The 24,452-nt window shown below is 41.0% G+C and overlaps 2 protein-coding genes and 2 long non-coding RNA genes across 5 annotated transcripts in view; 3 read left to right on the top strand and 1 right to left on the bottom strand.

Moving 5' to 3' along the window:
- The first annotated feature begins 992 nt into the window (after window positions 1-992).
- LOC116060925 lies at window positions 993-4,261 on the top strand. The gene is made up of 3 exons (XR_004107619.2): window positions 993-1,136; window positions 3,646-3,647; window positions 4,251-4,261. It is a non-coding gene; the product is annotated as an uncharacterized LOC116060925 (long non-coding RNA).
- A 3,142-nt stretch (window positions 4,262-7,403) lies between these two features.
- Window positions 7,404-10,456, top strand: paqr9 (progestin and adipoQ receptor family member 9). The gene has a single exon (XM_031314664.2). It carries the CDS (start codon window positions 8,347-8,349, stop codon window positions 9,505-9,507), a length of 1,161 nt encoding a protein of 386 aa, XP_031170524.1. The 5' UTR covers window positions 7,404-8,346; the 3' UTR covers window positions 9,508-10,456.
- Window positions 10,457-10,500: 44 nt separating this feature from the next.
- LOC118493521 lies at window positions 10,501-21,224 on the top strand. Its single transcript, XR_004895476.1, has 3 exons — window positions 10,501-12,174; window positions 15,926-15,928; window positions 21,215-21,224. It is a non-coding gene; the product is annotated as an uncharacterized LOC118493521 (long non-coding RNA).
- Window positions 16,673-24,452, bottom strand: part of aco1 (aconitase 1, soluble) — a 27,407-nt gene continuing 19,627 nt past the window's right edge. For both annotated transcript variants that reach the window (XM_031314661.2, XM_031314663.2), the window contains exons 15-21: window positions 24,290-24,414; window positions 24,067-24,171; window positions 21,420-21,562; window positions 19,922-20,069; window positions 19,620-19,742; window positions 18,920-19,105; window positions 16,673-18,839 (exon numbers count right to left, since the gene is read on the bottom strand). In XM_031314661.2, coding sequence (XP_031170521.1) covers window positions 18,723-18,839; window positions 18,920-19,105; window positions 19,620-19,742; window positions 19,922-20,069; window positions 21,420-21,562; window positions 24,067-24,171; window positions 24,290-24,414 — 947 coding nt within the window. In that variant the 3' untranslated portion in view covers window positions 16,673-18,722. The remainder of the gene's footprint in view (window positions 18,840-18,919; window positions 19,106-19,619; window positions 19,743-19,921; window positions 20,070-21,419; window positions 21,563-24,066; window positions 24,172-24,289; window positions 24,415-24,452) is intronic.

Raw genomic sequence — 24,452 nt, 5'->3', positions numbered from 1 at the left:
CCTGTTACTGTAGTTCTCATTTACATATTTTTATGTTTGTTGTCAGACAGCTGAACGAGAAACAAATAGCTATTTGATTGGAGCTTTGCTAACCATGGGCTGTTTCATCAAATTTGTCACTATTGAAACGTGACTGCCACTATTTGCAATCTCTAATCTAAATGTAGCCACAGGCTAGTCTCCACTCCTTTTTTGGATAAGTTGGAGATGCTTATTCTAATCTAATAACACATACACAGTAAGGTTATGAGTATGTTCCCAGGCATGAATAAAGAAAAAGTAATTATTAGCAAGCAAAGGAGATTTATTTACAATCTAAATTAAAGCTCTGATGCTAACACATTTCTTATCAAACATTCAATCTCTCCCCTATTTTTTTCTTTATTAGCAGAGAGCAATGTAGAAAACATTCCCATCAGCAGGCTTCCCATTTCCATAGGCAACATTTCATATCTTTTGAGGTTCATCTAATTGTCAGGTTATAGCTAGTCTCGCTTTGCCAGACCCTCCTCCAAAGCGCGCTGAAGGAGAGTCTGGCTACATTACATGTCATTTAGCTGACGCTTTTATCCAAAGCAACCTACAATTATATCAATTATATCAGAGCACCCAGGGGTTAAGCGTCTTGCTCAGGGACACATTGGTTGATGTAGCGCAGTTAGAATCTCTCACACCAAAGGCATGTGTCATATCCACTGCGTCATCACCACCAGTGGGTGGTGACTCCACATAGCATTCGGGGATGAGAAGAAAACGTGCTCTGGTTTATTGGCATTTCTTTAAACCAATCAGAATAGTCATGGGTGGTGCTAAGCACCAGGAAAAGCTGTGGTGCCTCTGCTAAATATTCTCAGGAAGGAACTTGTTTTGGTGGAACGTGAACATTCAAAAGTAGTTTTAGTCGTGCAACAGAAAACTCAGATTGGACAGATAGTCTAGCTAGCTGTCTGGATTTACCCTGCAGAGATCTGAGGAGCAGTTAACCATAGTCCTCACAAATCCTCATAAAGAGGTTAGAACGCCAACACAGAGACAGAGGAAGGGGACGGACATCCGGCCTAAATAAGTGAAATCCAGCAGATTTTCCGTCGGCAATGGAGCATTCCCGGAAGTGGAACGTCAAGGATATAGAGTAGGTTATAGCTAAAGGTTTTGAACGTGAGCATTGTTTCCGCTTTCTCAGCTATCGAAAACTGAGTACAGATCTTTGGTATTTAGTTATTTGTTAACTCTAGTGAAAGATAAACCTAATTACATTTAACAAGTGATTTAAGAGGATCCAGATTTTAGAAGTGGATTTAATATTGAACTCAGATCATGTGGACGCACCAACAGTTTTGTTGTCATTACTTAGAATTCCTCATGGGGGAGACAGAAACTACGCACTATAGCTTAAACACTGAGCTAGTGAAAAGGTAGACATACTTAATTAATTCAGGAGACAATAAAGAAAATAAAAGGAACTTAATCAGGGAACAGGGAAGAGGCTGTAAGGATACAATAAGAATTAAACTGTTGTTGCAAATGTGTATTTTTTGTTCAATGTTCAAAAGTGAATCTAAATAGATTGAATGGAATGTATTTGAAGAATGCTGCAGTGATACAAATTAAATTACTCATCAGCTGGAACAGTTCCTGTTAACTTGGACATGTGCTGACTGTGCTGCATGTTATTGCAGCACAGCAGTTATCATCACATGAATGCTCTGTTTGATCTCTATTCATCATTTCTGTTACCTTGTTCTCTGTTACATTTTAGTCCTGTAATTCTGTACTGCTCTTTATTTTTCTGTGTTTAATTGCCTCTCAGGTATTTAAATGGCTTTATTTTCGCCTTTAGCAAATGTCCAGCACCCGGTAGCGGTCATTAACTCCAGTGTCCGGCCTGATCAGCACACACCTGACTTTCAGGGAGAAAGGCTTCCCAGCACCACAGACAATCAGGCACAAATGGAGAAGAAAAAAAACATGTGCTCTATCATTAAATACAACTGTTCATCATTTTTATGGCTGGGGGGCATAGATATGTAAAGGAAGTATTTTCCTGTCTGCTTAACATGACCAGTCAAGTGACTGACTCGTGCATATTTGTTGCAGCTGTGACAAGTCTTAGTCTTGTTAACACATGCAGACTAACTAATGGCTCCTGCACTTCAAAGAAAGACCAGGATTTTCACAATCATGAACACATGGGTCCTTGAGCAAATCAAATGGTGTTTTCAGAGCTTATATCATAAATTCCCTCCATAAAATATCTCACCTGGAAAAAAAGAAAGCTGTGAGATTGCTGTTACTACAGTTAAGCGTTTAACACCATAGTTCCCTCCACGCTCTTTACAAAGCTCATGACCTGGGGTTAAACACCTCACTGTGTATGCGGATCCTGGACTTCCTGCCAGATAGCCCCCAGGTGGTGAGGGTGGGCGGACACACCTCTTTCACCCTCATCTCTAACACCGGGGCACCTCAGGGCTGTGTTTTGAGTCCCCTGCTGTTCTCCCTGTACACACACGACTGTGTAGCCACTTTCAACTCCAACACCATCACCATGTTTGCTTCCACAGCTGTGGTGTGCCTGATCACAGACAACAACTAGAAAATGCATTTCCTGCAGAAAATGCGTGTGAATGCTAAATAGCTAAATTGCTAAAGCTAAACTGGATTAATATCTTAAATCTGTAAGAAGTTGAAGTAGTGAGAATAGTTGGAAAAGTGGGAATGGTTTTAATAAGTATGTATTTCATTGACAAGTTGAATAACACCCCTAATGTAAAGAAGATGTGGAATAAGTTGTAAGAAATGTGGAAAAGTGATAATTGTTCTAATAATATGATATCTTGAAAAGTAGAATAATAGCCATATTGTATGAAAGTTGTAGGTGTTACAACAGCGGAATGTCCGCAGACTGCAGTTCAGTGCGGCTGCTGTGTAGCTCTTTTTTTTTCTATTTTAAAATGAGTCGTGAAGACAATAGTAAAGCCTGTCTGTACTTCAAATGAAATCAAACAAAGAGAAATGTTCTCCCCTCGTCTTAAAATAGTCAAAAATCGATACTAGAGTAACCTACTTCCTTGTCCAGCTTAATAATCCAATAATTTGAATTTCTGTGAAAATTTGAATGTCATTTTTGACCAGTTTGGACAGCCATATTTGTATTGGATTGATCAAATGTGACGAAGAATGAGAAGAGCCTTCTCGTGTGTGCCATCTCGACAGTCGTTTGCTTGGTGTCCTTACTACCGTTTTTCTTCTTGTGCACTAATTTGCTTAAGATGACTAGCAGATGTATTTCGTTCACCGACATCGCCGACGCCTAAGAAAAGGGCGACGAGGCCCTACAAGTAGCGATGGTGCGTGACACACTGTAAAAACTAGCCTACTGCCTGCCAAACTTGGACCGATGGCTGACGATCTCCTTGGTGTGTCAGGCCTTAACACCTACACTATTTCTCATTGCTGTTGCCGGCCTGCACTGTAGCTACCAGTGCTCCCACACTTATTTCAGATGCACTTTTAATCATTTAGTTCTGGAACCAGGCCTTTTCATTTCAAATGTGGCCAGTGCCAAATATGAGTCTCTCTGAGGGTCTGTAATGTAACTCTACCTGCCGTTTATGTCTATTATGTCATAATAACTAGCTGCAGGCGTGGCTCCACGTAAATGAAATCCTATGTGCCTGTCAATTGCTAATTAAAAAGACATGATGTAGTTCTCTCCCAGCCTGCTGAGCACTGGATTGGGGCCTGGTTCTTATTCTTCAGGGGATTTTTGGATAGTGCCCCTCCCCCCATCTGGCCCAAATTGCTGGTTCAAAGACTTCCTGACATCTGGCCCCAGCAGTTATTGCTGGAGGGTGAAAGGGAAGATTGATGAACAGGGCTAGTTGCCTGTGTCCTGGTTCACTGAAATACAGGACATGACAGAGGGAGCAACATTTTGTTTCTTCAGTTTGTATGTTGGATGTTTTGTTGATGTGCTGCTTTATCTTGTTGTGTTGTTAAGTGTTTCACTGTTATCAAATACAATCAATCAATCAATGTTGTTGCAAAAAAGCAGTCTTCAAAATAAGTAATCTTGTTTGTAGAGCCCACATACTGTAATACAACAGTATACATTATATAATAAAGAGATGTTGTTCTTTGTATCTTCCAGTATCACCCATAACTACAGATAACTTCTAAAATAATATTACAATGCAATTAGACCTATATAAAGAAATCTCCTGCTACCTTTTACCTGGCTTTTTCAGAATGTGAGACTGTAGAGTCATCTACCTGCCACAAATCATTCTGTGACTGCGCGGGGAAAAATCAGACCCGGGCAGAGGCATTAATAAAAACTATATAAAAATGTCTCAGGTTATTTATGACCATTGTATGAAAAATGACAGCACTTCAGAAACATTAAAAAGTACAGTATTCAATATGACCTTAAAGACTAAGCTTAAAAAAAATGTGTTAAACATAAAGATTTAATTTTTTAAATATTTCAGAAACATGTTTGATTGTTTTGTTGTTGTTGAGCCTGTTCTTCACTGTCTGTCACAGAGCTGTGCACTTTAAGGAAGCTTGTTTGCATTTGCATTGCCCCCGGCAGCCTTTCTTGCAGCCATAACTTAAGAGAGGATAGTTGTAATAATGATAAATGCTATGAAATATGCTACTTAAATGAATTCATGTATAAACATAAGCTATTATTTGTTGACTCATTGCTATGAACACTGTACTGTCTGTCCAGTGAAGCTTTTTACAATGAACACAAAGGAAGAGAGGGTTGTAAAAGCTTGAAATATTCAGAGGCACATAGGAGAGGGGGTGGGGGCCATGAGCGATTTTAGACCCTTTTTAGGGTCAATTTCATCTTAGCCCCCCTAAAAATGATAATAATTTATTTATTTAATCAATTTTATAGCTTCAAGTGAGAGTTTGTGAATTTGTCTGTTAGTGACAGAGGACAAACAATTACAGGTTCAAAGGGCTGTAACCCAGCCCGTAACCCAGACAAGGAAAGTTTTAACAGAAACGTAGTGTTGGCCAATCAGAGGAGGTTGTGTCAGACTCCCGCCTTTGGCTGAGTCTCTATCTGATCTGTCAGAGGGAGAGCAGAGATTGTTGTGAAGTTTAACGTTGGTAGTCTCCAGAGAAGAGGTTGGTTATTTTATGGTGCAGATTAGGGTGACCAGACGTCCCGAAAAATTCGGGACAGTCCCGAAATCCAAGCAGTTGTCCCGAATCCCGAATCCTGCCCTAATTGTCCCAAAAATTAGAGCAAAGTCTCAAGAGCAGACTCTCAAGTAGTTCTAGTCTGATAGAACATTAAAAACTGTTCATAGTTGCCAAATCCGGCGACACACAGTCACCCTGTAGGTGAGCTTTGGGCCTAAGCGCTGAAGAGCAGGTCTGCGTTCCCTCAGTATGCCAAACTGCTGTCCTTCGTCTGAGCATCCCCGTGAGCAACGCTTACTCAGAGCGGGTATTTTCCATCATGAAAGGTGCTTGTACTGATGTGAGAAAGAGATGCTCATTTAATCTGGTCCGCAGTGAAATTAAAGTAAAAAATAATTTACAAATGAGCTGTGTAGAATTCCACAAACTCATCATGGGAAAGCCGAGAGTGCTGGCAGCAGTGAAATCCTCCGCGAAATATGCCAGTGGCGGGCCTCCACCGCAACCGCCAAATACGCACAAAGAAAATACAACCTTTTGTCCCCTTTTTTGGTTAGAGAGTAGATGAAGAGAGCGCAAGTTGCAGCCATGAGGCCAGGGAAAGTGCACGTGCAGTTAAAGCACAGTTATTGTGTTTGTTTTGTTTGTTTCATAATGACACTTGAGTTCATGATTTTAATGATTTTTTATTTGTATTTTCGGGTTTACATGACAGACAGTTGAATTCCTGAATAAAAATAATAAATCATTTTGGTGCGGAGTTTTGAAATTCACGTAATGGCTAATGAAATTACTGATTTGGGGGGGGGGTGTTACACTTTTGCAAGGCATTGTATCCTTGTCACATTCTCATTGGGGGCTGAGCCCCCCTAAAGGTCTGATCCTAGAATCGCCCCTGGTGGAGGCACACACAGTGGTGCATTAACAGGATTACTAAACAGGGACGGGCTAGGCATTTTAAACAAGAGAACAACAGAGAACAAGAAGCAGCGTTAGGGCACAGTCGTACTGCTGGAGTCCCTCTGGTCAGCTCTCTACCATCAACATGGTCAAAACTAAATCAAAGCTTTGAAATAGTTCGGCACTCTCTCCGCTCAACTGCCCGAAGGCACGCAGTTATTCAGGACGAGACCGGAAACGAAGTAAGTCTGCCTTCAAAATAAAAGGGTCAGGTTTTCTATCTTTGTTTAAATTCAGAAATTCAGATGTTCTTTATAAGCACTGTATTTCCAAAGCATTTTATAATGTAAGTGTAATAATTCAGAATGAAAAAAGACAATAACTGTCTGGACATTAATGTAGGCCTATACTGTACAACATGATTTCTATTATATTATACAATTACAAATATACAACATATCTTAGCCATTCATTAATGAACCAATTAAAAAGTTGCACATTAAATGAGATGTAATGGTAATGATGAAAGCCATAGAAGAAAAGAGATCACATAATAATGAAAAAGTAAAAGCAGATTTGAAGGAGCCCAATACAGTTTGCTTTTTTCCGCTGGTTTTCACTTCTATGGTATGGTCGGTTTTGCTCGTGTAAATAATACATTTTGTATTGTTTAGTAAATTACTTGTATTGCATTTTATCCATCACTCATAACAAATAAAAAAGGTTTTTAAAAATGTTTGGGCTCATTATTCAGAATACAAATTCACTTCAAATGTTTTACTAAGAAGAAGCCGTCATTCAGAAGAGCTCAACTTTATTTCTGTTTCCCTAACATTAACCACAGATGCTGACTACTATTTTGCATTTCATATGTGTTTATAACAAGACTATGTTTTCTCCACCAGTCTGGCTCATTACCCTACTCTTTCAGCAGATAAAACCAGGGTCCCTTCCAAATCTGACTCCTATTTTTTTCATCTCTTTTTTTGTATATTATACATTAAAAAGTCATCTTTTCATATTATTTATCATCTTATTGTGTTTGTAATAATATATTTCCAACATTTCTTTTTGTCTTTTTTATGTGTTCATAGTATAGTGTATTATAGCATATTAGCCTAACAGTGTTTTTGGTTACATCCTTATAATATGTAGGCCTACATTGTAGCCCAAACATTCTACTGTAGAGAATTACGGCCATGCCAGTAAAGCAAATTTGAATTTTATGTAAAGGTACAGTGAAAATGACAGAGATAGTAATCACGTGCATTTAGCTAATATGTAAGATGAGTTTTATTTTGAAACTTACAACCGGAACCTCGGTGTTATCCCGTGTGTAGCTTGATGCTGGTACCTGTCAAACCTCGGTGTTACGCTGAAATGCCGGTTGGCTGCAGCCTCACGGGGCTACAGACAGACAGACAGACAGACCCACGGCACTGTCCGAGCTTTCACCCGCCAAATATATTTAACGTGGCCATGCGTTAAAGGACTGAACACCAGCACACTAACACGTTTTGTGCTCTTTCGTCCCGGTGAATTTATTCTTCTCTACAGCGCTCTGCATTACAACGGAATGGGAGCTGAATGAATTGAAAGTCGGACGGTGGATACAGGCTGATGGACCGGGAACAACAGGAGCAATAGAAGCCTGCAGTAGCCTACCCTGATATAGTGCTGAACGCCAGCATGACCTACATACCGCAGAGCTTAATGGACGCGTCTTCAGGACATCTCTGCTGTAGTAACTAACGTCCTGTTCAACCTTGTAACACAGTAATAAGTGACCTTCATTTTTATTTGCTGCGGCAGAACTGTCCATAACAAGGTGAATGTGCGTATGATAATCATCCATGCAGACCATGTCCTATGCAAAATAAGGGTAAGAAATAAACAGCATGAAAAGGATTCCAGGCTGGATGTTTTGCCTGACCTTTGGTAACGCTCTTGGGTTAAGAAGAAACCAGATGAAAAATTAACCAAGCAGGTGGCCTGAGGATCCTGGAGGATCCTGGATACTACACTCTCCCCTGCCATTTTCTCTCAGTATACTGCTGGACTATGACATTACACCAGCTTTGCTCTTTGGATTAGTCTACAGCTCACGAGGCCCACAGCAAAGCCGGGCTCAAAGGTCAAAAGAAGAGCAAGCTGTAAGCAAGATCATTTATGGGGATCATTTAACATGCTGTGATCAGCAATACATTAAACAGCCAAGCAATAAAAAGGGAAGTCGAGAAAGTCTGATTCAAATAGAGACTTTGGGCTTGTGTTGCCGTTATGCTTCTGAACTGTGGGCAGCCGTTACCTCTTCTGAGGCATACGGACGTGCCGCCTCGGGTCATAGAAAACTTCATCCTGACTGGCTACCGCTTCCCAAACTACAGCCTGAGGGATTGCTTACTATCAGCATTCAGGCCCACCAATGAAACAGGCAACTTCTGGACACATTTCCTCCCAGTTTTTATTTTTTCGTACTATTTTGTGGAGGTGTTTGGTTGGGAAGATGCGCCACATAGTGATGCCCCGTTCTTCTATCCTTTGTGGAACTACTTTATCGGGGTGTTCTGTCTGTTAATGGCTAGCAGCATGGCCCACCTGCTCAACTCGATGTCTCTGGTGGTAAGAGAAGTCTGCTTCTTTGTGGATTACGGCACAATCAGTTCCTACACGGTTGGCTCATCGTTGGCATACTACTACTACATCCACCCTCGGGCAGGGTTAGTGGAGACTGGAGGCTGCAATGGCTCCCATATGGACTTGAAAGATGAACCTGCAGGATCTCTTACATCATCCTATGCAATCCCAGATTTCTGTGTGTTTTTTGAGACCTTCTACATCCCGTCCGCATGTGTTGTAGCAATCATTTGTGTCTTATCTTGCTGCAACTCTCGCGAGAGGTGGAGGCGACATCGGTACGTCATCCGAACCTTTGTTTTCCTCCTCCCATTCCTCGTTTCCTCCACGCCAGTCTTCTACCGCCTCCTCACCAGATCACCTTACTCCACCACCTCCTCCTCTTTTGCTGCTTCCACCTCCACGGCCAGCTACTTCTATCGCCACTGCCTCTGGCTGCTGGTGTCGGCCGTCTTCAACATCAGCAAGTTCCCCGAGCGGCTAGCCCCGGGTCGCTTCGACATCTGGGGCCACAGCCACCAGTGGTTCCACTGTTGCACGTTTTTGTCCATCCTCGACGAACTCCACATGATCAAGACTGAGGTGAGGGCAATCCTGCTCAGCCCGACTCTACTGCTGCCCCCTGCCACCCTGTCTCGCCTACCTGGACCTACCATAGCTTCCACCTACGGGGTGATGTTCCTCCTCCAGACCACCATCGTCTCCATCATCGTGTGGTTTTCCCGGCATGCCAACTGCATCTACGGACCAGAGAGAGATCAGCTAGCAAAGAAACACCCTAAGAAACACCTGAAATGCCACTAATCACAAATACATCTTTTTTTAAATCATTCTAACTGTGAAGGAAGATTTGCACATGCATACAGAGCCATGCCACAAAGAGATGCGCACAAGTAAAACAAATTGTCCGTCCTGATTTTCAAGTCCGTCATATGTTCCACCCCCTTCAGAAGTGTTTTTCAAGCTCTCATAAGCGGTAATCGGGGACAACGTGAGATGAAAGGATTATATTCTGAGCTCACCACAGGGTGGCTGTCTGGTTGAGTGGATATTGAAAGACATTGCCAGTTCTTTCCCCTGAGTTATTTCAGCATGTTCCAACAGGATGTCTGAGCAGTGGCAATAATACCTACCTCTAGGGACTGCACACTTCAGGACACAGGAAAGGTGTTGGTAACCAGGAGAGCATATTCCATGTAACGTTTGGGTATTGTGGCTTAAATGTCAGCGTGACCATTTACAGAAGTTGCTGTGTGTGTAGTCTGTTGGCAAGTAGTTCCTCCTGTGGCACTTCCCCTTGCTCTGACCTTAAACAGCATCTTTTGCAAAGTATCTGCATAGGTTGAACCTATAGTTTCACGTTGAATGGATCCTTTTCTGGCCTTTGTTAACCACATCTTTCTCTTCCTCTGCCTTACATGAACACATGCAGTCTCATTTCCTCTCTTTCCAAATGACCCTTGCAGCAGGAAGTGCGGTGGCCTTGACGACGCAACAGAAATAGCTGAGAGCTCGTATCAGTCGTACAGTAAAGCACTTTCAGGGGGTCGGTCAAACTCGCCCTGTCATTAAGAAGCCATGCTCGCTTATTAACCTTAAAGGACGCGTAACATTACTGGGGCATATATATGTTGGAGTACTTGGGTTATTTCAATGTGAAGTGTACAGTGCAGTGAATACATCTGCTGTGTCTATGGGTTTCATTACACTGATGACTAGTTCTCCGTAGATTATGTTCACACTGCTTAAAGTGCTCTAGTTCAGATTAAATGTCATGTAATCTCATGTTTTCTAATCAGTGTGAAAAGCGTAGTGGACCTGCTGCACATGCTGCATATGTTAATACTGACAGCTCAAGTCTATCATTCAAAAAATCAGTTTAAAGGCCTACTTTGTACACGTAGATGAAATAAGGACGATGCAACCAGAGGCTGCCTTTTAAGTTGTGTGATGTACTGCAACCTCTCTGAGCAAAAGCCATACTTTGGAAAGGTGATAGTTGAAATAATGGCAATTTTGTACTGTTGTACTACACCAGGTACTTCCTGGATAGATTTGCACTTGACAGATAGATCAGGTTAATAGTTAACCTAGCAGTTTCCCCCTTTAATGTATTATCATAACATTCAAGTCGCAGAGCTAAGCATCTGTTTTTCTGAAAAATATATATCCGCCAATCTTTAAAAAACCAAAGGCATGAAATAGCACTTAGCGCTGTTCTGAAGGTACTTCTATAATCCTTAGTGATAGTGAAATTTTAAAGTTTTTTGTGTTATGTTTTCTAATGTTGTACAATACAAGAAAAGACATATGTCATTTTCTGGCTAGCTGGATATGAAACATGATGTAACTTTGGAAACGGGTTAAACATGTATTGATCGTGCAGTGGATGACATATTTGTTTCATCCCAATGAACAGAAAAGTGATTGAAGAATCTGGAAATATCACAATCACAAATACAACATTTCATGTTGTTAAAGACCTTCTAGGTTTTCAAAAAGATGATAGGGTATATACTGTAAATATAAACGGATGCTTAGGTCTGTGAGACCCACAAACTGGGTTTACCATGTACATTCAATGCTAACAATACCAGAGAAACTACCTTCTATCTTTTTATTCAACTTGTGACTGCATGAAGCAATGTTTAGCCTTATTGCTAGCACTTATTTTTGTTTTGTAGGATGATATGCTGCCTGCACAAATGTTGAAATAACCACGTAGATGTCTGCTTTCCTGTCTTTCTTGTTCTTTATAGAAGTCTGCTACCTGATCGGCTTCCTTTTGTTTTTTAAAGCTTTGGACACAGCCACGTTTGGGTTTTGGTTGTTTTAAATCCAATTTACTGTGCCAATTGTCCATGTCTATGTTTGTATTGAGTGTTTAGCAGATGCACAGTGTCCAAAGAGAATGACTATCGGGAAGCTAGCGGTCAGTAACGGATCAAATTAAGCAAAGGTATATCCTTTTGGCCTGTGCAGAATTTTTTGAAATGTCCCAGCTGAAAAGAAAATGGGTATTTTTTGTCTGACATATACTTAATGTTACCGTGTCCATGTTCGGACACCGTTCGGTGTTATTGGCCATATTCGAACACATCTAAGAATCTACATGTTGAATTTTCATATGTGTGCACGTACATTTACATGTCTATTTAGTGTATGAAAGTGACTTTGATGAGAGAAAGCAGTAAGAAGACTTGGGCGACCCTCAGGTGGCGAAAAATGAAGGAGCTTTTACTGCGTAATTTGGAGTTGTTGAAGCATGCCATTTTATTGTGAAGAACAGAAGTACAACTCCTAGATGTGTTGGCAGCATTGATGTTAATTTGGGCGACTTGTTAATACGGTTAATACCCAGAAAAACAAGCAGCGCCCAGTGAGTTTTTACAGCAGGGAGATAGGGGTGTCAGAGTATGGCCAAGGGTAGCGCATGGCTAATTCACCGCTATAAGCTTCGTCTAGCCGACAGTTAGGTTATGTCAATGATAGATATTATGATTTGTTATGTCTGACAAAATGTTCTGCTAGCGGACAGTTTTGGGCATTTTCATTTCTGCTGGGTCACATTTGGTGGCAGGTTCAATTCTAATTTTATTGAACTGCGTTTTCTGTCTAGAACAATGACTAGCAGCGCTCGGATGAAGATTTATGTGTGTTTTCATGTGATTCTGTCATGTCCTTTTGTCTTTCTCAGAGGGAGTTACATCTTAAATTGTAAGCTCTTACTCGCACGCTACATTTACATCTTGATAACTCATATGTTGGTCACAAATATGATTAGTATGAGTTCTACTCATATTTGCACATTTACTTTACTGTGTTTCGATGTGTTCACTTGCACAAGAGCAAATGATTGGAGATGGAAGCTGAGTTGTTAATTATGTATGACACTGGAATGTGTACATAAGGACCATATTTAACGCTTGTGATACTAATGCTATTATGGTGCACTTTAAAGCTGCTCATAATGTTCCTTAAAGGGCCAACCTTGCTGTACTGTATGATTTTAGCACATTTCAGGTTTAGGCTGTGCTTTCTAATGAATATTCCGAGAATCATCAGGTAACAACGCATCTAATGTGAAAGCGATGTTCCTACCTCAACAGAGCATGTGTGTCACTCTGTCAATGAGAAGAACCATCGTTGAAACAGATCTCACCCTCCCCCCCCTCACCCTTCTACACTGTGGATGACAGACTTGAATCTAGCAATGTTAAAGTTCACTATGTGTATGTTAGACTTACACACTACTCTATCTTACCCAGTCTAGTAATCAGGGGTGACTGAGGAGCGATACTAATACATTATTTACACGTGCATTTAAATGATGAATTAGAGGAGGAGGATCATTCTACAACCTGTGTCTGTTGATGCTGAAAAAGTGACAACCCTCCTGCATTATGTTAACTGATCAAATAGCACTAATATATGAATGATATGAGTTGTACTGAATAAATGATGCAAAGAATAGTTATTGTGGCAATTGGAATTATTTTACTGACCTGACATTTTGGAAAAGGAAGATCCTGTACTCTGTTCTTGCTCAGCGTCACAGTTTATTGAAGAGAGTCACGTTTCGGTCCCTCTGGACCGTTGTCAGTCATTTAGCCATAACAATGCGTACAACGGGACATTGGGACAGTTATCATCTGTGGGAGTTTCTCTCGATGTTTAAACGTGCAATATATCAATTTTATCATCACATTGTAAGGAAAATGGAGTAATGCATAGTGGAAGTGCCATCTGATGAATCCCGTGTGTTTACCATACATTTCACAAAGCTCCTTAAAGCTTAACATGCCATTGAATCTCAACATTCAAACTTTGGGAGATAAAGTTTGCAGATTGAATATCCAGTATACTTCTCTTCTATTCAGTATTTCATCAATATCACTACCTCTCTCTGGCAGAGTCACCTTTTCAATGCCCATGAATCTGAATGATGAGATGTCATGTCATTGAAATGTACTGCTATTGGGTAATATCTATCAGTTCTCCTTACTGAGCTCTTATGTTCACGTATCCTCGTATTTTAGGGCATTTGTTCATATAAATGACACGTTAACAAAGTACTTTATACCAGTATGACAATGAGTGAAGTACATTTGACCATTGAGTACATTCTCTGCAATTGTAACATCCATTTGAAAGAGGTTTAAACAAAGCCTGTGTACTTTTTCACTTATTTACTTCTTCTATCTTATCATGAGGCTTGATGTGGCTCTACGTTGTAGACATCTGTTAGTGTCTCTAAGCCATACTAACAGGATTGATTATTATATGTTCCAGAGTGTATTTATGCACAACTGGATTGCCATGAAATTTAGTTCCGACATTCATGATCCCCAGGCCCAAAGGATTAATCCTAAAGACTTTAATAATCTTATTTTGACTTTTCATCTAGCCTAAATGCAGTTAGGAAACATGTTTCTGTGATACCAAAATCTTCAGTGTTATGCTAAACTGAGAGAAGATAGGATTTCAGACATCAGTCACGTATCAGCTAATTTAAATATTTCACGTTACTGTATTGTGTCAACAGTTAACTTCATTTAATATTGTATGTGGCGTTTTCTTTTGCGGGGTGCAAATGTTCCACCAAAACAAGTTCCTTCCAGAGACTATTTCGCGGAGCCACCGTCGCTGCGTCTGGAGCTTAGCGCCGCCCAAGACCACTGTGATTGGTTTAAAAAAATGAAAACAACCCTTGACCGTTTTCTCTCCTATCCAGGAGTGCCTGCTCCTGTTGCTAGACCTTCCTTTGCAGCCCTGTGGAGATAGGTCTGGCATGCGAGACTAACTCCGGCCTGACCCCTGACATGAGTCTGAAATTCATCATCATTGTGGAAGGAAAGAATATAAGGGTATTGCTCCAAATGTTTATTCAAGTTGGCCCTGTCATGCTCAATCTCAGATGCCCTTAAAAGGCTACTGTTGTGTTTTCTAATGTGTGATAAGCAGCAGCTATGGACTTTTAGACTTAAAGTGAACTCGAGTTTGTGGTTTTCAAAGGTTTGAATAATTCATATGAGTTACGTACATTTGCAAGTCCAGCACTCCCTCAGCTGTGAGAGTGTGTATTTCTGTGTCAGTGTGTGCACATGCTGTGCGTTTGCTGGGTCATGCCTGTGGGCAACACGTCCAGCTGGCTTTTTATGTCTAACTCACCCCTCCCCCACACCGGCTTCTTTCATCCCTGTGTGTTTTAACGGTGACGTGGGCCGGTGAAACATGAACCACGGAGCAAGGATCGCTACTGCTGAATCAATGAGCAGTCATCTCCCACAGAGGAGAGGCTGCTGACTGACTTCAGGAAATGGTTCTGTGTTGGACATGAAAAAAGTCATTCTGCAAAATCTGCTATAACTCCAGAAACAAAAGTAAATGTACCTGAGTCCAGAATGGCAAGTGATTAAGAATGAATGAGAAAGGCAGGAGGATGATGTGGATGAAGGTGTACGATATCATCTCTGTTCTCACTGTGGTGGCCTGCCAAACAGAGTTAGTCCTGCCCCAAATTACTAGTGTCACTTACTCTTTTTATCATGCCGGTGGTTATAAACATTCAAGTGCAAAATTGACTCCGCTTTCACTGTGTCTCCAGCTGTTTCATCATAATGTGAGCGGTACACTGTCAGGCTGAGTTCTAGTTAGAAAAATGTATAAAATGATGCACAAGACATCTATAATGTTTTCACTTGGTGAAGCGTTGCAGGGCCACAGCTTTGAGGACACGGAGCATTGGAAACTAACACACGGTGATATTTTATAGGCCACTCCCATTATTTTTAGACTCAATATATTTTTTTATACTCAAAGCAAAGGCTTAGGAACAGCATTTGTACTAGACCAAGGGGTCTATGTATGTATACATACATACATACATACATACATATATACACACAGTATATTTACTTTCACAAAAGTGCTCGATTTGACGCTGACAGACTCAGATTGTGTCTGACAACATTATGGAAAGGATTTCTAAGGAGGTCGAAGTTAAAGAGTAAGATCCTTTTTTTTAAACATAAAAAACATCCGTGAAATTGCGTTCGCTAAACCGGTTGGTGGGTTTAGCGTTAGCGACTTCAGAGCTGTTTCTGGTTAAACAGAAAGGTCTCAGAGAGGTTTTAAAGGTCTATCTCTGAAGGAATCCTTTCCATCTGAGTGTTTTAGGTAAATACAAGCTGGACAATTGTCCTATTAACTTACATTGTAGCTTGTTTCTCTGCTGCCGACTGCAGTGATCTCTCTTAATACTGGACCAATGTCAAAGATTGTTGTTCCCATCAGTCACTTACACACAAAAACATGGAAACATAGGGTTGGAAAAAAATGGCAGTTACCCTTTAACATGCAACTCCTGAGGTCTTTCAAAGTTCTGGTACTTTAGGTTTTAACTGTAGATGTTAACTCGCTGCTCATATTATCAGCAATTCAGTACTGATCTACACGTGTTCCATCTCATTAAACCTTGGTGTTTCCTCTAGCTAGACCAAAGAAAATGTCCCCACTCACAGTATGAAGGTACATCTGACAACTCTGCCAACCCTTTGACATTTCTCCTATACGCATCAAGTGTTTCAACATTTATACTGTAGGTAGAGAGTGGCTTAGAAACTCACTTTCTTCTCAAAAACTCAAAAATAAATAAATAAAAAAAAATGGTCTGGAGTAATCCAGGATCAGCAGAGTACAAACAGCCTGCGTCATATTTACGGAATGTCAAAGCTTTGTGGACTATTTAAGGCTCATATTCTCCAGTGTAATAAAAAAAAGCATTCCAATACAGTCATGTGTTAGTGTTTGAAGTTTAGAGCAGTAGCAAGGGACTGCAGATGACTATGAGCTGCAAGCTGACTGGCACAATACAGTTATGATGGTCCAGTCTATAAATAAATACAATTAAAATAGACACTAAAATCCAAGAATGGTGAAGCTAATTAATGACCGGAAAAGTACCACAAAAAAATAAATAAATCACATTTTATTCTGTTTTTCAGTAATCAGTTGCTTAATGCATTCAGACAGTGTGCAACATGGTTTTGTCATTCTTAATGATCAAAATGATAAGTGTTTTAGATAAAAGGGCAGGAGGACAAACATTTGAATCAATGCGATCACATATACAGTTATTAAGGCAGTTAATAACATTAGCTTGACACACACTGACAAAAACACATTTACAATGAGGTTGGGAATGTCTGAAGAACTAACGGGCACGTTTCCTTTCCAGTCTACAGAAAAGACGACGGGAAAACGTTTGTGAATAAAACTTTGACCCTGTAGAGGGGTAGTTCTTATGGAAACAGCTGAGCCATGTGCAACATAACCATTACTGTATCATGGTATTTCACCAGTGTGCATAGCAGGAGGAGTAACCACAATAATATTCTTATATTCTAGTACACACTCAATTTCTTCCTTTATGATTTAAAAGGTTCTGCACCACCAATATTATATCCCTGAGTTAACAACCTCACCACATGGTCCATACAGTAGCTTTTCTGGAGCTTTCAATCATATCACAAGATCTTCCTCATCAGAGTCATGGAAGATCTGGATTTCTGAGCACATCAAGGACTTCTCATCTGTATTGGCTTAAAAGCGGATATGTAAATAAAGTTCACTCAAAGTCAAGAGTAATACATTATTGAATCTCAACATGGTCCTTGTTTTTAAAGAAGATTTCAGCATTATTACAACATGGGTCTTTTCGTCATTTCTAACTAGGGACAGGCATTACTGTGGACTTTTAATCAGTTGTTCCTAGCTTTTTCTTCCCTGCCTTTGTTGCATATATTTGCACATTACTGCCACCTGTTGATCAGTGGAATAGTGTCAAACTATTAACTGGAATATGTATTGTGTCACCTCATCATGCACAGGAGCTACACAAAAACCTCTCTCTATATCGCTACTAAAAGGTCCAAAACTCCCCAGAGAACCTTGAATTGTGCGAATAGCAGCTGAAGATTTAAGAGAGATTCTGACAGTATGATAACCTTTAGCAAAAATACCTATACCTAAACTATAAATGTATTCTTTTTGAAATGTCTGGGTGAAAAACAACAAGGGAGAGGGATTTGCAGAGAACTGCACTTTCTGTCCTTGAATAATCATAAAAAAACAGCTCATACCTTAGGAACGGTATGACAGAAAATGTCAGTGGTTTTGAAGACTTTTTCAAACCTCAGTATACCTTGAAACCGGTAACCGGTCCATGCCTGGATGTGAGTTAACTGTCTTTCTTCTGCTTTAAGGGGCTACTGTGATTGGCCCTTTGTGTTTTCTGATGCTGGTAGAGATTGTTGTGAATTAAAAACATATTGAAGCATATTAAAAAGAACTCATCTAACAACAACACCACCACCTCCACTGTAACCCTTCTGCTCACTGTGATCCCTACGCATTATCACACGGAATGCAACTATGTAGATATAGCAACCCAACCCAATATTCACTAATGACACAAGGTGAACATTCCCACCAAAAGGATAGAAACAGTTACTGGGGGGGGGTGGAATTAATTACTTGAGGTTGACGGGATAACCTACTACATGTAGTACTACTGACTGAGCGCAGCGGTTGGAATCATAACAGCTCTAAAGTGGCAAACAAATGGAATGCATAACTGATAAAGACCTAAAAGACAAAAATAAGACCCACGTTGTAATGGCATCTGCTAGATCAATCTTTTTAACTCGTTAGACCATCATCACCTTACATCTTAACTAATTATACACATCCCATATATATATATATATATATATATATATATATATATATATATTTCCCCAACAGGTCTGCTCAACAACTAAAAGAAGTAGCAGCATTCTCAAAAAATAGAACATCAGTGTTTTCTGGCTGTAAATCAGCTCTTTGTAAATGGCTGTACATGGACATTGATTGGATGTTATTCTTCTGTAAACCGTTACACTGCTGTCATGTTAAGACTGCAGCTGAGAATTAGAAAATGACACGCGTTGCTCTGGCTCCGTGCTGTACTTGGCATGTTAGTTTTCGGACATCTTGCGGATCATGTAGTTGAGGATGCCTCCGTGGCGGAAATACGCCAGCTCCACGTCCGTGTCGAATCTCATCCGCACTTGGAATGTTTTCCCGGTGTCGAGCTGTGACGGCAAAGACAGACAACATCAAGTATCACATTACCTCAGCAGTGCAATCGTGTCCCTGCTCTCCAACAACGAACCTTGACATCGACTATCATCCGGGGCGTGAGCTGCTCGGGGATGATGATGGTGTAGCGCTCTCGGCCGGTCAGTCCCAGGCTGTCAGCGGTGTCTCCTTCTAAATACTCCAGAGGAATCACTCCCATCCCAACTAGGTTACTGCGGTGGATCCGCTCGTAGCTCTCTGCCACAACTGCCTTAATACCCTGAAAACAAAACCATTCATTTTTCACCATTAAAAAAAACACTTTTCCCACAGCTTTATTCAGCTCATCACATGACCAAACATGATGACAACTCAGCTATCCCCATGACTACATGTATCCCAATCCCAGTGATCCTCACCAGTAGCAAGAGTACCTTGGTATTTCTTTAAGTTCTTGCTACAAATCTGCATAAAAAGACATTGAATATTTTGCTTGTGATGTGTTGGATATTTGACATACTGAGACTTTTTTTAAACTATGAAATTCAATGGAAAACCAGGATTAAAATGGTTCTTCTAATGTCTGACTTGTAAACACACACCTCATTACAGCATACCCACACTTAACATTTAACTCCTGAGGCCTTTCAAAGTTCTGGTACTTTATGTTCTAACTGTAGATGTTAACTCGCTGCTCATATTATCAGCAATTCAGTACTGATCTACACGTGTTCCATCTCATTAAACCTCAGTGCTACCTGTAGCTGGACCAGAGAGGAAATGTTGATCCTCACCAGTAGGAAGGGGCCCTTAGCTGCCCAGTCTCTGGAGCTGCCCGAGCCGTACTCCTTCCCTGCGAGAACCAGCAGAGGGACGCCGGACTGCTGGTATCTCTCTGCAGCATCAAACACATCCAGCTGGACAAACAGGGCACAATATGCAAGAGTTAGTCCATGTAAAAATAGCCCGTCCCGATTACATGATGCGAGGCAACCCCAAGGTCTTCAAAGAGAAGCAGCATCCCTACTTGTTGACACAAAGAAAATTGAAGCAAACACATTAGTGAGATACGAGAACGCAGGTGCTGCATGCTGACCGTTTCTCCAGTTGGCAGGTGAATGGTTTGTGGCGCCTGCTTGTTGAGGAACTTGTTAAAGAGGCGGATGTTGGCAAACGTCCCTCTGGCCATGACATCGTCGTTACCTCGACGCGAGCCGTACGAGTTGTAGTCACGAGGGCTCAAACTGTCGGACGATAAAAAGTGTGAAGGAGAAAGCTTTAACACACCGCATCCTAACTGTGATATCAGGAAGGAGATGAAGGACAAATACAAACTAGATAGCAACATTTCCTGTTCAGTGGGTTATGATTATGCTATGATGGTCATATGTTTATGTAGGGGGATGACAGGATATATTTATTGTTCTTAATGCTTGTTCATTGACGCAGTGCTGCTAAGTCTGTGTTGCCCTGATTAATGTTATTTCATGTTTGTTTTATGTTGCAGTCGATGCTGCAAAACCAATTGCCCTTTGAAGACTAATTAAGTTGAAAGTTCAGATGGAAAGTTGTAGCTGTCACAGCAAATTTGTCTCTTTATATCCTTTTCATAAATTCAAGAATGATTGGCTGTTGCTTTTTAGTAAGACTATTTAAAGGGTAACTACCATTTTTTTTCCAACCTGGACCCTATGTTCCTATGTGTTTGTGTCTAAGTGACTGATGGGAACAACAATCTTTGACATTGGTCCAGTATTAAGAGAGATCACTGCAGTCGGCAGCAGAGAAACAAGCTACAATGTGAGTTAATAGGACAATTGTCCAGCTTGTATTTACCTTCACAAAAGTGCTTGTTTTGCCGCTGACAGACTCAGATTATTATTGTAAGTGTCTGACAACATTATGGAAAGGATTTCTAAGGAGGTCGACCTTTCTGTTAGAGAGTAAGATTCTTTTTTTAAACATAAAAACATCTGCGAAATTGCATTCGCTAAACCCACCAGACTCCATGTAAATAAACAGTAAATTTAGCATTGTAAAATATACTTTATTCAAAGTCGACAGAAACAAAATAAAACTATGAAAAGCCGTTTTGGGTCGTCTTTCTACTTTTCCAACCATCACAACTCTAGTTTTGGTTGAAATAAACACATAGTTCACCAATTTACATGTGAAAATATGTAGGTTCTATACACACTAAAAGTATTGTTTTTTTAAATGGAGTCTGGTGGGTTTAGCGTTAGCGACTTCAGAGCTGTTTCTGGTTAAACATAAAGGTCTTAAAGAGGTTTTAAAGGTCTATCTCTGTAGGGATCCTTTCCATAATGTTGTCAGACACTTAGAATAATAATCTGAGTCTGTCAGTGGTAAAACCAGCACTTTTGTGAAGGTAAATACAAGCTGGACAATTGTCCTATTAACTTACATTGTAGCTTGTTTCTCTGCTGCCGACTGCAGTGATCTCTCTTAATACTGGACCAATGTCAAAGATTGTTGTTCCCATCAGTCACAAACACAAACACATCCAGGTTGAAAAAAAATGTAGTTACCCTTTAAAGCTCACATGAACTGTTGAAAGCAGTGAGGTCACTCACCCCCTGTTGGTCAGGTAGCGTGCTGCAGAGCTGTTCCTGGCAATGTTCCCAGCAGGAGAAATGTGGTCAGTGGTGACAGAGTCTCCAAAGTTCAGCAGCACGTAGGCGTCATGTATGGACTTGGGTGGCTTCAGCTCCATGGTCTGAATAAAGACAAAACAACAAAAATGTCAATTTCACATTTATTTCCATTGTCGTAGCCTGTTTCAGAATACACTGATAATTATCTGCCAACAGCGTTTTCATTGCCATTGCAATTTGGAGGTACTTCGACATTTACAAATACAAAACTCAAAAGTGGACTTTAAAAAATGTAATGCTCTAAATTATCATGAGCACATAATCAGAATCATCGTTATCGTGACTTCTCCTGAAGTCCATTGTCATCTCCACAGTCTTCTTGGGGTTTAACTCCAGGTGGTTCTGACTGCACCATTGGACCAGCTGTTCCACCTCCTGTCTGTAAGCAGACTCATCACCATCCTGGATCAAACCAATGACAGTGGTGTCATCTGCAAACTTCAGGAGTTTTACAGACGGGTTCTTTTAGGTGCAATTATTGGTGTAGAGGGAGAAGAACAGTGGGGAGAGGACATACCCCTGTGGGGCGCCAGTGCTGATGGACTGGGTTTTGGATGAGATGCTCCCCAGTCTGACATGCTGCTGCCTGTCAATCAGGAAGCTGATGATCCAGTGACAGGTGGCGGCAGGCACTGAGAACTGGGTGAGCTTCTGATGTAGGAGTTCAGGGATGATGGTGTTGAACGCCGAGCTGAAGTCCACAAACAGGATCCTGGCATACGTCCCTGGGGAGTCAAGGTGGTGCAGGAGGTATTGCAGTCCCATGTTGACAGCATCATCCGCCGATTTGATCTCCTTTGTCAGCTCGTTCCTGGCCTGCTTATATAGGTCCCGGTCCCCACTCCTGTAGGCCTCCTCTTTGGCTTGACGCAGTTTCCTAAGATTAGGAGTGAACCAAGGTTTGCTGTTGTTGTATGTGCAGGTCTTGGTTTGCACACAGTTGTCCTCGCAAAAACTGATGTAAGATGTTACAGTGTCAGTGAGGTCATTGAGGTCTGTAGCTGCAGCTTCAAAAACGCTCCAGTCGGTGCAGTCAAAGCAAGCCTGCAACTCCAGCTTAGATTCCCTTGTCCATTTCTTTACAGTCTTTGCCACAGGTTTGGAAGTTTTTAGTTTAGTTTTAGTTTTTGCTTGTAGTTAGGGATGAGATGAAGCAAACAGTGGTCGGAGAACCCTAGAGCTGCCCGGCGTGATAGGCATCCTTTAAAACAGTGTAACAGTGGTCTAGTGTGTTTTAGTCCCTGGTGGGAATCTTGATATGCTGTCTGTATTTAGGGAGTTCCTGATTGAGTTTGTGTTCTGTTATCTGGTTGTCTAGCTGTTGTAGCGCGTCTGCTACGCAGGCTTGTGGTGGAATGTAAACACCGACCATAACAAACTCCTGGGGGGAATAGAAAGGCTTATAGTTTATAAAGAGTCTCTCTAAGTGAGGGCTGCATGTCTTTTTCAGCACTATAGCATCTGTGCACCAACCTAAAATTCCTAAACCTTAAATTCCTCCGCCTTTCGTTTTCCCCAAGAGCTCTATGTTGTGATCCGCCCGGATGAGTTGGAAACCAGGCAGCTGAAGTGCGCTGTCTGGGATGCGTTCACTGAGCCAGGGTTCAGTGAAACACAGGGCGGCGGTCCGAGTTGTTGTGATTGAGAAGCAGGAGCTCATCCATCTTGTTTGCCAGGAACCAGACGCTTGCCAGGTGAATGGCTGGAAGCGAGGTGCGTAGTCCCCGCTTCCTTAATTTCACCAGCGATCCCGCTCGTTTCCTACGTCTGCGTCTCTGGCAGATTCCACGGAGAACTGCGGTGCCTCCAACCAGAATGTCGGCAAAACTTGCTGGGTTAGTGAAAACCGGAGAAAAAGTTCCTGAAGAGGTTTGCCTGATGTTTAGGAGATCCTCTCTGGTATAAGTTAATGGTGAAAGACCACAGAAAGCGTAATAAACGCACAAAAACAAACAAAGTACTAGAGAACGAAGTACCAAGGCTACTATCCGCGGCACCATCTTGAATTCACATAAGTGGAAAATACAATTTATATTAGATGAAATGACTTAATGGCACCCTTGGACTTAACCCTTGTGTTGTCCTAGGGGCAAATATATCACAAATATGGGTTTCTTTAATCCAAATTGCCCAAAATGAACATGGATGCACATTGAATGGAACCCATAAAACATTCTTCCCATGTAAAATTGATGATTACTTTCATTAAATGATGGGTGTTTTATTCAATTTTATAGCATTTAAAACAATGTTTAAATGGTTTCAAAACAGTATATCCTGACTAAACTTTGACAAAAACTGTGATCCACTCAACAGCCTCCGATCTTAACTATTAGTCAAAATAATTCATAATTTCTGCTGTTTTTTAACAACAAAAATTGGCATAAATTAGGTTTGTTGACCATGAATATACAAAGCTTTGAAAAAAGTGACAAAAACGTTTTAAATTTTGACCCATTAGGACAAAAAGGTAATGGTTGACGGGAAGACAACACAAGGGTTAAGTAATTATAGTTGTTGCATGCGTTTAGGGGGATGTATTGATTGGTACATATTTTATATTTACCAAACCATCGAAGAACGGCGGTGACTTGATGTAGGTTGATTTGGGATCCCAGGTATACAGCTTGTCAGAGGGAGCAACCAGAGAGTTCCAGCGTTCATTCACTTTCTGCAACAGAACAACACAGTAAGATCCCAAAAGATTCACACGTCTACATTACACTGTCGGAATGCTTGCTTGTTAATTTTTAGTCTGTTTTTGCCAACAAACTAAAAGGTTACACTACCTCAATCTTCTCATAGACTTCTTTGAACATGGATGGGATGACAAACGTTCTCTCCACAGCCTGGATCTCCTCCCGTGTGGGCCAGATATCCCTCAGGAAAATCTCTTTGCCTTCAGAGTTAATGGCTACAGAGGACATGAGAGCAGAAATAAAAATGTCAAAC

Source organism: Sander lucioperca, chromosome 17 (genome assembly GCF_008315115.2).
Source record: "Sander lucioperca isolate FBNREF2018 chromosome 17, SLUC_FBN_1.2, whole genome shotgun sequence".
Taxonomy (NCBI): Eukaryota; Metazoa; Chordata; class Actinopteri; order Perciformes; family Percidae; genus Sander; species Sander lucioperca.
The sequence above is the reverse complement of the archived record's forward strand: the minus strand, read 5'-3'. Positions and strand labels throughout refer to the sequence as shown.